This window comes from Wyeomyia smithii, chromosome 2 (genome assembly GCF_029784165.1).
Source record: "Wyeomyia smithii strain HCP4-BCI-WySm-NY-G18 chromosome 2, ASM2978416v1, whole genome shotgun sequence".
Classification (NCBI taxonomy): domain Eukaryota; kingdom Metazoa; phylum Arthropoda; class Insecta; order Diptera; family Culicidae; genus Wyeomyia; species Wyeomyia smithii.
This window is the reverse complement of record NC_073695.1, coordinates 248,953,894-248,966,432: the sequence shown is the minus strand read 5'-3', so window position 1 is coordinate 248,966,432 and position 12,539 is coordinate 248,953,894. Positions and strand designations below refer to the sequence as shown.

At 37.8% G+C, this 12,539-nt stretch overlaps 2 protein-coding genes across 3 annotated transcripts in view; one reads left to right on the top strand and one right to left on the bottom strand.

Annotated features, from left to right (window-relative positions):
• Positions 1–12,539, bottom strand: part of LOC129720674 (beta-1-syntrophin) — a 507,412-nt gene that overhangs the window by 332,960 nt on the left and 161,913 nt on the right. For both annotated transcript variants that reach the window (XM_055672212.1, XM_055672213.1), the window contains exon 2: positions 277–717. In XM_055672212.1, coding sequence (XP_055528187.1) covers positions 277–485 — 209 coding nt within the window. In that variant the 5' untranslated portion in view covers positions 486–717. The remainder of the gene's footprint in view (positions 1–276; positions 718–12,539) is intronic.
• Positions 1–12,539, top strand: part of LOC129720538 (mucin-2-like) — a 242,799-nt gene that overhangs the window by 127,392 nt on the left and 102,868 nt on the right. The window lies entirely within an intron of this gene.

Genomic DNA, 12,539 nt, shown 5'->3' with positions numbered 1-12,539 from the left:
GCCATTGTTGAGTTCGCTCGCACTAGCGAATCCAAAGTGGTCATAAATATAATCAATAAATAGCAGACAAATTGAACATCATTAAATTTAATTGCCAACACAAATCAAAAATCATTAGAGGCGTTTAATCATCGTTTTTCACTCGAAGTGCTGCCGAATTGGGGGGGAAATTTTTCGTTTGTACTGAGCAACATGTGCCAGCATGGTTTGATGATATTATTTAACAATATGAATAGGATAGAAAAATGGAGATGGTTTATTGAATTTTATACTCACCCTAGCGTTCCATTCAGTGTCGTACTGTGATCCACCGATTCGCACGTTTCATCCAAGCTGACCGAAATGTAGTCCGTTTCAAGTGTAACCGAAACGCGATACCAAGCGCCCCGAACGCGGGTCTCGAGAATTCCACTGCGAACGCCGGCCGCCACTATCGACGTGGACGTCGCCGGGCTGGTCCGGCTGATGCTACCCGATTCCACCATTACCACTTGTTGGCTGTTTTTATTCTCGCCGGACCAACGCTAGTGCCGGAAAGTTCGACTTTCTCACTAGCAGGATTTCCCTGCCACACGCACAAGCTAACTATTATTAACGACGCTGCTAGACTTGACGAATGCAAACGTAATCTCACTTATGCGGCTGTCAGCATGCGGACTGTTTCATGTTACATGCTTAAATCTGGCTACCGGTCCTGGATTGGAGCAGAAAAAATAGCTGCAAGTAAAAGAATGGTATCACATAATTAGAGCGGTAATGTATTCCGAGAATTCTGGCAATGTGGAAACTTTAATTAGAAATGTAGTACGGAATGGTACTTTAATACGGATTTGCTGAGGTGAAAGGGGAAGCGGGTCATTACCGTACCATGTTTTACCCTGCGTTAAGGTCTTGAAACTTTGCAAAGGTTCTTCAAACCCAAAAACGAAAAATATAGAAAATCAGAGTCGTCAATATATAAATAAATGAATTCACTTGATTTGGGATAGTATAAACTTCGGAAATGTAGTCCAATAGAATAGTGCTGAGTTACCACAGGTATTAATCTGGTTTAATAATATTTTGCTAAAATTTGTATATAAAAGCGAACAACTCACTTTGGAGGCCGTTACGCTTTTAAACCGGAACCGTTACTTTAAAAAATATGTAGTTTTTAACTGCAAGCTTAGCGCATAATCGATCCTAAAGCCCTAACTGTTTTTAACTGCACGTCGGTGTTGGCCTGCAACCCAATGCCCACACACACACATCCAAACACAGCAAGCAGCCTTCGAAAGTTTGCTCATTAAATCACCGGAGTGTTAAAGCTGGAGTACCCTCGTGGTGCCGTTTTTCTCCGGGTCAGCAGGCGGATAATTTTACGGCATACTTTCATCCGCCCGCCCGGTTGAAGTTGTACAGCACAACAGCAGCAGCAACCTTCCACGGCCGGCCAGCGTGTCAGGGGTGTACTTTTTTTGGGGCCATTCCCGCCATTTGCTCCTTCACCGTCATCATCATCGGTGCTCATCATCATTACCATTACCGTCGTATTATCCTCGGGATGAGTTTGGCTGTGTTTTGGGCCCGCTTGCCCGACTCGAAGGTGGAAACAAAAACTTTTGCTGCTTCGTAATGAACGAAATTACATTATAAGTGATCCGGTAGAATTTGTCGAATCATTTCAGCAATTTGCTCGCTGATAATGGTCCGCCGGAACTCGTGATCTCTCAACATTTATAGATGAAGACATTACTCCGTCCTGGAGGAAGAAAGAATTCTGGAAGAACTTCATTATCATCATACAAAACTTTGCCCGTGGAAGTTTACTTTCACAGTTCGGGCCGGATTTAAAAACACCCTTCTAGTACGAAGCCTATCCCCCTTAATCATAATAGATTCGTTGGACTTCATCGCACTTTCGAGTGTTGTTTTCGCTGGACGCTTTACATTTTGTTGAGCGAAGCGTTCGGTCGCAATTTCGCGGTACATGGCTCCAGTGCACGAACAAAGCCGTTAATTACCGCGTTAAATGAGCAATCACATTTCGAATGATAGATTGCCCCTCGAACCGTCGGTTGTGGTGAAGCCTTTTTTTTTTTTCAAGGGACGTTATACTCGGGCTCTACCGGCTGCCGAAAAGCCGGCCGGTGTGCGCTCGATGAACTTGTGTATCCGAAAGTGTTAAAGTGACAAACATTTTTCATGTTAGTGAATTTTGTCGACTAAAACACAAAAAGAGTAAAAAAAATTTTATTCATTAGACTGGGACAAAAAAACAATGTCAGCTTCAATACGAAATTGTTTCTCGTCCGTAAAAAAGTTTGCAACAGTAGCATGCTGCAGCAGTATTGACGGAAAAAATCAATATTGAGCCTTTCACAGATATTCAATTAGTATGAAGTAAATAACTATTTCTACAAGCAGCGTAACACCTTAAAATCTTCAGAAGAGTTTCTCCCATTAAAAATTTCTTACAAATATCATGTATCGATATATATTAAGGAGTTAACTGGACTTCTCTCGAGAATAAGTTTTGAAATAACAGAAGGGTTGTAAACAAACCACGACCGCAAGATTAACGTAGAACTACATAAGGTTGTTTTTTACACTATTTGTATTTTTTTTTTTTTATTTTGTGCAAATGATACCGAATTTCAATTTGCACAGATGAATACGACGTCACTAAACAGGGATGGAACAAACACTTTGCGGCGCCAACAAGTTTCAACAGTCAGAGTATGCATGCAGATTAAGATAATTAACTTTTGATTATAGCACAAAACTAGAAAACATTAAATCTCCAATCATTAATCTGTTGTCCATATAAGGATAGTCCGGTATTAAATTGAACAACAATATAATATCGGATATATTGACTCGTTGATAAGACTTGGCCGGCCGATTAAGATTGCCAGCATCCACAAAAAAGGTTGTGTATTGCAAAAAAGGCAAAGTCTTCGAAAGAAGAATTTGTTGCTAAATTTATCATCAGATATGATGCTGATCGCATCTTTGTGCTATCCCTGACAACCCTGAGTGCCGGCTGATGTAACTACTACTGTCCGCTACCACACAAAGGCGGTGTTTTACAAGAGGAAGTGCCGCTGCACGAGCGGGCCCTGCCACACTCAGGCAACTTTTTAATAGAGTAAGCGCCACTGCACCTACCGCAGCTGGCGCTACTACTATCGCTGCTAATACCTGCCGCAGCTACCACTGTTACTATCTGCTGCCACTGCTGCTGTTGCTAAGTGCGGACCGGTCTAGTCATTATCCAGAACTAATATGCCTGGTTTAGGCAGAAGCAGGCTCTTATATAGGCCAAATAGTACACTCTTTCACTAGGTCTGTAATTCTGTCGACCGTGTTAGGGAAAGGAATCATTGAACCACCAAGTCACGGCAGCCACTGTCGTATAAACACAATTTTTTGATACAGTAAGTACCACTGCACCGCGATGGCGCTAATAGTATCATATGATATCTGCTGCAGCTGTTACTGCTACTATGTAAGGACAATCCTAGTCACTATCCGCTGCTCTTACGTAAGGACAAGCCTAGTCGATATCCAGAACTAACAAGCCTGGTTTTGGCAGAATCAGGCTCTTATATCGGCCAAATAGTACATTTCCGATTCACAAGGTCTATAATTCTGTCGACCGTGCTTGAGAAAGTAGGTCGAACTTTGGGCTTTAACAAGGCTTGACAATTTTCGCTAGTACAATAGTTCGAATAATCAAACTACAATTTTCTGCATTTGGGTGGGTGCATAGATGATTTTCCAACCGATTACTGCAAGAATGAAGGAAATACAATACAAAACTAAACGACTTATTAGCATTTGAAATAGGATTTTTCCATTTTTTCGTTTCAAGCTTTTCATTTTACATCCCTGAATTCCTGAGAGACGTAGTTCTACGTCAAAGATACAATTAGTCCATATAAAATCGCATCAAAACTTGAAAAAAATTGAAATTAAATTTTTGTTCGTTCCAAATGAAATATTCAACGGTAAAGCCAGACTTCAAGATACTTTATTTAGAATACTTTATTTTGAACTTCTGACTGTTAACAACCTGAATAGTCTAAAAAACCTTTATGAAATAAATATGGTTTTGATTCTTCATTCGATTCAGCTCCATTTTTGTTATTTTTCAATTGAATGAAATTTTTGACAAAAACCGTTCCTGTGAATTTTTTTTACAAAGTCTAAAATATTTTCACGTAGAGTTACGTCTTACAGGGGTACAAATTGAGAAACCGAAAACATTGAGAACGTCACGAAATCGTCCACTTCCGAAAGCTTAAAAATCAGTTAGTTTCCAACGGATTTGCTTCATTCTTAAAGCAATCGAAAATTGTGATTTTTTCTTGTTATTGTTGTAGTATTAAAAAATGTGGAGCCTTAGTGGACGCTTATTGCGACCAATCAACTGAAACAAGGCCTTCGTCCCTATTAAACTGAACAACCAAACACTATCTCACTTCCCCAACACAGCCGTTACTAAAGTACACAAACGATTTGACTTCATAACCGAATCGTTGTTGTTATTGTTGTTATTTTACTCGTTCTAGTCCACGAAGGCACGTCTGTCAGAAGGTTGAGAGTTAGTCACGTATAAAAGCTAGCATGCAGAAATCTAGTCTTTATTGTATAAACGATTACTGCAGCAAGAAGATGGTTGCCTCTTACTGTGTATTGGATCGACCCGCAGCCGACAGAGCAACAACTGATTTTTGCGCAGCAAGTTTGAGCAGCAGCTGATTTCAGTTTGGCAAGGCTGAGTAGACGATTCAGTCGATCGCAACATTACAAAGCACACGGACCAGCTGGCGGACTGCAGCACTGCACAGCATTGCTGAACATGTCCGGACATGATAGTTATTTGGTCTGGATCTGACGCGTCGCGTTCGTTTTCAGCCATTTGGCCACTGCTAATAGCTGCGTGTGCCGGCAGCGTGTATGTATGATCAATATGTCCTGTTAGCTTGCAGTTTTCGTGCAGTGTTACCAATCAACGCTTCTGTTTTAGGTTGCTGATGAAATTTAAAAAAAAAAAAGATTGTTCAAAGGCAATTCTCAGTGAAATTTACCGCTAAATTGATCAACCCCAATCGAGACCACAAACAACAATATCGCACGCTTAGCCTTGGGGCTAATAGCGGTCTCGATCAACTAGATTAGTTGAGAGAATTCGTTATCGATATTGTTTTTGGCACATTTTGCATGTGTAGGATAAGTACAACGATACACCGTGCCCCAGTGCTGAGTCGAGAAAATTTCCAGCTAGAAAAGATCCTCGACTCGATCGGGAAACGAACCCGATATCACAACCGTGTGGGAGAGCTAGCCGCCCGACATCGCTAACCACAGAACCACGGGGACCACAATCGAGACCAAACCTACTGCAAAAGTACATTGACATAGCACAGGCTGCAGTAATTCTACGTTAACCTCGCGGTCGTGTCTTATAAACAACTTCTTCAACTATATTTTTTTATTTAACTTTTTTTTTATTTATGCAGCTAATTATAGTATTTTTTGACTATCATATTTCATTTGCATTAACTGTGATTGAAGATGTCTTTTTATTCTATTCGTATTTTTTTTTTTGAATCGTGATTATTTTATGAAAAGGTTTAAGGCCTATCTTTTCGTAGTACAAACTACAGGTCTAATAGTGCAATCATTGGCCTTCAACGAGCGTTAAACAAAGTTTCGTCCATGTTATATTTTAATCTGTCGATTGAAGTGCTTCGTTCTAAAATTAGTGCTATGTTTAGACAAGTCTATCAATCAGTTAATTTAAAAGTGATATTGATAAAAAAGTTTTGCCAAATACAGTTACAAATAAATTTAGAACCAGAACGGTTTGTTTGATCGGTGTGACGTCTTCTGAAAAGTTGTAGAGAATATTTTTTCCCTTCAGAAATAAATATGCACCGCAAAAAAAACGTTTGGAAAAAAACTTAAATTACTATCTCGAAAAGCTCATTTCAAAAAACAAATTTATTTTTTCATGAAAACCACAAAAGGAGATTTGAACATTAAGGGTTGCATAATCATGAAAAAATGAGGAAAAATAAATTAGTTTTTTTAATTTATTCTAAAACAAAAATGGATTGTTTAAATGGTAAAATATTTTCGGTAAAGTTGTAAACATATATAAATCGTGGAACATAAAAAGTAATTAGGAAAATAACGAATTATCTAAAAAAAAGTTGTGTATAAGATCCTACCGCAAGGTTAACACAGGATTTCGACAGCCTGTCATATGTCAATTTATTTCGTGCGATAGGTTGAGAAACACACTTGACTGGGATTAATCAGTTTGATGGTTTGAAGCGGTAAATTTCAGTAAGAATTCTCTCTCAACACTCCCATTTTCCTCAAATGATTGGTAACCCTGAAGAGGACCAGTTTTTGATTGGCTTGAAGTTATACGAAAATAATGTTGGAGGTTACTGGAACACAGCTGTAGACAAAGAACCTCTCAACCGTAAAAAATAGAGCACCTCTTTACCGTTAATAGTTGGAGGCTGGCATCCAACCACGACCGCCTGGTCGACGTAGGACTATGATAGTTTTATACTTTATCAAAAAAAAAAGTAGCAGACGGATTAGTAGCGATTTGTTTCCTCTACAATCTCGAAGTGAAAGTTACATATGTTGTACTGATTGGCGTCCGTATGGTACCGACTTAGGAATGAAAATAAAGGTGAAATTTCTGTTGGCTACCTTTTACACCATGCTTTCGAGGAAACTTTCAAAGGAGGAGGAGCCTCGAAGACTACGAAATGACATTTGTATACTTTGGTGTCGTCTGTGTAGGGGAGGAAAAACAGTGTTGTTTAGTTTGATTTAGACTAGGGTTGAGGGTTTTCCCTGGTATGCGTTCAACAAAGCTTTACGTTTTTTAAATCAAAATTTTCCGCATTTCGATGAACACGTTTTCAATTAAAGAATAGGTAGGAGGTGGTATCCAAGACACGACCGCATAACTGACGTAGAACTACGCACACTATTAACAAATGCATTGTTATAAGTGTTTCATTATTGAGTCATGAATTCTGTACAGTAAGGCAATTTAGGCGGACATGAGCTTTTCGTTGCGATTTTTTTTTTAAAGGGGGGATTTGTTAGTAGCTTAAATATTAGTAAATAATGAGTATGTGTGTCCAATCATAAATGGTGACTTCTCAACACTGTTAGAAATTTGTAATTTTAATTGTTAGGATTTGTTTGCTTTCGCAATTAGGACTTATCATTCGTAGGGATTTAAACCTACTTGTCAGAAAAGGGGAGTAAACTTTCAACTAACTTAATTGCTAACTTATTGGCTATAAAGAGTGCTTATCGTAGCAATTGAGAATTGCAACGATTTTTGTCGAAAATTGTTGATATTTTATTTGACATAGCTTCTAATGGTTCAACACCAGTAAGTCTATGTAATTCGAGTGTACCAAACCAAGGAGGACGCTTCAAAATCATTTTCAGAATTTTATTCTGAATCCTTTGGAGCGTTTTCTTCCTTGTTGAACAGCAACTTGACCAGATCGGTACAGCATAAAGCATTGCTGGTCTTAAAATTTGTTGTAAATCAAAAGTTTGTTCTTTAAACAAAGTTTAGAATTCCTGTTAATGAGAGGATATAAACATCTCGTATATTTGATGCACTTGGCTTGTATACTCTCAATGTGCTCTTTGAAAATAAGTTTTTTATCATAAATTAGTCCCAAGTACTTAACCTTGTCGGACCAACTTAAAATAACCCCATTCATCTTGACAACGTGATTATTGTTTGGCTTGAGGAAAGAAGCCCTAAACTTATGCAGAAAAATTATCATTTGCATTGGGAGAGATTTTCCACTTTTGCAAGTAGGAAGAAAAAATATCTAAACTTTTCTGCAATCGACTGCATATGACACGATGACTTTGTGCATCCTGTTGGCAAATCAGGAAGATCTGAAGTGAATATGTTGTACAGGACTGGACCCAAGACTGAACCTTGAGGTACACCTGCTCTGACAGGAAATCTATCAGATTTTGAATTCTGATAGACAACCTGCAGAGTTCGATCAGTAAGATAATTTTTTAAAATTTTGATTAGGAAAATTGGAAAATTAAAAGTTTGCAATTTCGCAATCAAACCTTTACGCCAAACACTGTCGAATGCTTTTTCTATGTCTAAAATAGCAGCTCCAGTGGAATAACCTTCAGATTTGTTAGCTCGTATCATATTAGTAACTCTGAGCAATTGATGAGTTGTGGAGTGCCCATGGCGATATCCAAACTGTTCATTTGCAAAAATTGAATTTTCGCTTATGTGTGACATCATTCTGTTAAGAATAATTCTCTCAAACAGTTTACTTATTGAAGAAAGCAAACTGATTGGTCGATAACTTGAAACTTCAGCTGGGTTCTTATCCGGTTTTAAAATTGGAGTAATTTTTGCGTTTTTCCATAATTTGGGAAAATATGCAATTTTGAAGCAGCAATTGAAAATTTTTACTAAAAATTCCATTGTGCTCTCAGGGAGATGTTTCATCGTCACCAGGTGCTTTAATATTTTTGAAATTTTTAATAATTGATTTAATCTCATTCAAGTTAGTTTCAATTATTTCTGCAGGTAAAAAATTCTGGGAAGAAATTAAATCAAATTGACGTGTGACTTCATTTTCAATTGGACTCACAAGATTCAAATTTGAGTTGTGAACACTCTCAAACTGCTGAGCAAGTCTTTGAGCCTTTTGTTCATTGGATACAAGAAAACGTTCACCATCTTTTAAAACTGGAATAGGCTTCTTAAGAATCTTCGACAGCTTCCAAAAAGGTTTTGAATATGGTTTCAATTTTTCAACTTTAGTCTCAAAATTTTGATTTCTCAGAAGAGTAAATCTATGTTTAATCTCTTTCTGTAAATCTTTATAAATAGTTTTAAAAACAGGATCACGAGAACGACATTTTTCAAACGAATTAGGAGTTGAAGATTTTCGTCAATTATTGGTGAATCAAATTTCACTTGAGCCTTTGGAACAGAATAATTCCTGGGATCAACAATTGCACATTTCAATGCTTCCAAAGCGGAATCAATATTCACTTCGTTTTGCAAATCAAGCTCATTATTGAAATTTCTCTCAACATGAGTTTTGTATCTTTCCCAATTAGCCTTGTTATAATTAAAAACAGAGCTCATAGGATTTAAAACTGATTCATGTGATAAAAAAAAAGTTATTGGAAGATGGTCAGAATCAAAGTCAGCATGTGTGATCAAATCACTACATACATGACTTTGATCTGTAAGCACCAAATCAATTGTTGAAGGGTTTCTTACAGAAGAAAAGCATGTAGGACTATTCGGAGACAAAATAGAATAGTATCCTGAAGAACAATCATTGAATAAAATTTTGCCATTGGAAATACTTTGAGAATTATTACATGAACGATGTTTAGCGTTAAAATCGCCGATTATAAAAAATTTCGAACGATTTCTGGTGAGTTTTTGTAAATCACCTTTAAAATAATTTTTGTGCTCGCGTGTGCATTGAAATGGTAAATATGCTGCGGCAATAAATAAAATCCCAAGTTCAGTTTGAACTTCAATTCCCAAAGTTTTAATAACTTTCCTCTCAAGGTGGGGAAGAGCACGATGTTTGATTCGGCGATGAATAACAATTGCAACTCCACCGCCGGAACCCTGAATCCTATCATATCTATGAACCACGTAATTGGGATCATATTTTCATTTTATGTTAGGTTTCAAAAATGTTTCAGTAATAATTGCAATATGCACATTATTTACTGTTAAAAAATTAAAAAGCTCATTCTCATTGGCCTTCAATGAGCGAGCATTCCAATTTAATATTTTAATTGTTTTATTTAAAATCCTTGCTAAATTTTAAATTAGAAACAATTTTAATAGTAAAATTTGTGCCTATTTGAATGGCTTCAAACATTGATTTTGCCTGCAACATGGCGTTCATAAGATCGAACATTGCCAGTTGCAAAAAAGAAAGTTTACCTGCCGTAATAGGCCCCAGGCAGTTGACATTAGAAAAAATATTTTCGGCAGCAATATTAGTTGGAGGTGTACAATTATTTTCTAGCGTGTTTTGCTTACCCATATTAACGGTCATTTTCGAACTACCAACACTAGGCGGTATAATGTTCGAACTACCTGTTACCTGTGCATAAGTTAAACGGGTATGCAAAGGAGTAGGTAAACTATGCGTCACTGGTACGCTTGGAGAATTTTGTTTTGAAGTTGGTTTTAATTGAGAAATTGAATTTTGTTTACCTTGCCTTGCCTTAACAATTGCTAAACGGACTGGGCATTGATAAAAATTTGACATATGGTTGCCGTTACAATTCGCACAGCGAAAATTTTTACTCTCTTTCACAGGACATGTGTCCTTTTTGTGAGAAGAGTCTCCACAATTAAGACATTTTTGGTCCATGTTACAGAATTTGGAACCATGGCCATCACGTTGGCAAGTACGGCATTGGGTGATATGCTTTTCACCTCCGCCATACTTCCTATAAATTTCCCACTTTACACGCACATTATACAAAGCATGTGCTTTTTCAAAAAATTTTAAGTTGTTAACCTCATTGCGGTTAAAATGAATTAAATAATTAACGAGGGAAATTCCAGTTCTCTGACTGTTTTCGCCTCGTGATTTTTGTTTCATTAGAATTACTTGGGTAGGGGCTATGCCAAGTAATTCTGTTAAAGTAAGTTTGATCTCATCAACGGTTTGATCGTTGGTGAGACCTTTTAAGACAATCTTGAACGGCTTGGCGTTCTTGGTGTCATATGTAAAAAATTTGTACATCTTGTCAGTTAAATACTGAACAAGACGATCACGACCCTTTACTGAGTCGGCTAATAAGCGGCCTCTACGGCCAATTTGATAGGTAACTTTAACGTCAGAAACAAACGTTGAAAGTTCCTTTTTGAATATATTAAATTCAGTAGAAATAGTTACCACAATAGGTGGAACTTTCTCTTTTTTTAAAGATTTTATATTTTGTATAGTTTCATTATTAATAACTTCCATTTCACCAGCTTCTTGCTCAGGCAAAATATCAAAAGGATTGTCACTACAGACACTCGAAGTGTCAGAAAGAGATGCCTCTCTTTTCCTCCCCGCAGCGATGCGAGGTTTCTTTTTCCGTCCAGCCATTTCAGGTGATACGAAAAAAGTTAAAACAAATGTTAAATTCAAAAGTAGGTAGTCTTGAGAAAGACTGATGGGAAATAACTTTCAGGTAGTCTTCAAAAGACACACTGACAAAACACAAACTTTGAAGCTATAGGCAGTCAAAGACCAGTCCACAAGCAACCGAAAAAACGTCTGATCTGTAGGACAGTTCAAGACGCACTGGCTTCAAACATTGATTTTGCCTGCAACATGGCGTTCATAAGATCGAACATTGCCTGTTGCAAAAAAGAAAGTTTACCTGCCGTAATAGGCCCCAGGCAGTTGACATTAGACGCACTGTTTCGTCATGAATTCTACTATTGCTTACTTTGTGCTGCCTCAACAGTGGGGGAACACGAGCTGTAAAAGCTGTTTCACATTCAGTAAATTAGACGGCCGCTACAGGTTTAAGTTGCTAGTATCCAGCACAGATGGCTCGCTTGAGTTGTCAAAAAATTATTAACCTTCAAATACTTGTTTATTTGCCTTGAAAAAGGCTGAAAGGCTTAAATTTTGCTGCTCGAAATTGGATTGGCAACCTTTATGCTGCCTCAGTAGTGGGGCAATAACGGCAGTCTGACGACACACGCTGAGAAGAACCGCGCTGCTCCTGAGACAGGCGCAACTCGCTGCTATCCGCTGCAATCCGCTGTTATTGCTGAGTGCTCATATCTGCTGCTACTCTGCCGCTCATGGCAAGTCCGTCCCATTTGCGTTTTTGTGCTGATGAGAAAACAGCAATCAAAAATCGTAACATTTTAGGAGAAATTTTGCACTCGTATGCTTTTTTAATAAAGACTGTCAACAGAATTTGTTACTTCAATGGCAAACAAATACTTTTGCATCAAAGAGCGCACATAAACATCAAATCTTGTTCAATTTATGTTGAAAATCATAAGCTGGGACCCACATGCGATTACTTTTACGATAACTAGCCAGAATGATAGCAAATCAGTCACATAGCCACCTGCGACCGGTGATGAAAAACAAACTACTGCAAATCGATTCCGTTGCTTGCGTCTGGAAAAAGGCCCTCGCTAGTCGATCTACAAATGGGCTTCTATCGTGCTTCCACAGAATGATTGAATGATTTTGTAGAGAGAATCATTTCACAATGTGGTTGAATAACTGCGCCATCTGCTTGTTTCTCTACCTGATACTAATGATAAACTCAAAATCACTTCAGGTCGAGGAACTTGTTCTAATTTTTTTGAGAGCACCCACACGTTTATGGCGGGGCAGTTTCTACACATCAGTGAATACAATTTGTACAAATATGATGGAAACCCTCCTATTAGGAGACTTTTATTCCCGTGTAAAAACATTTAAAAAGCGTATCAAAGTATTCGATAT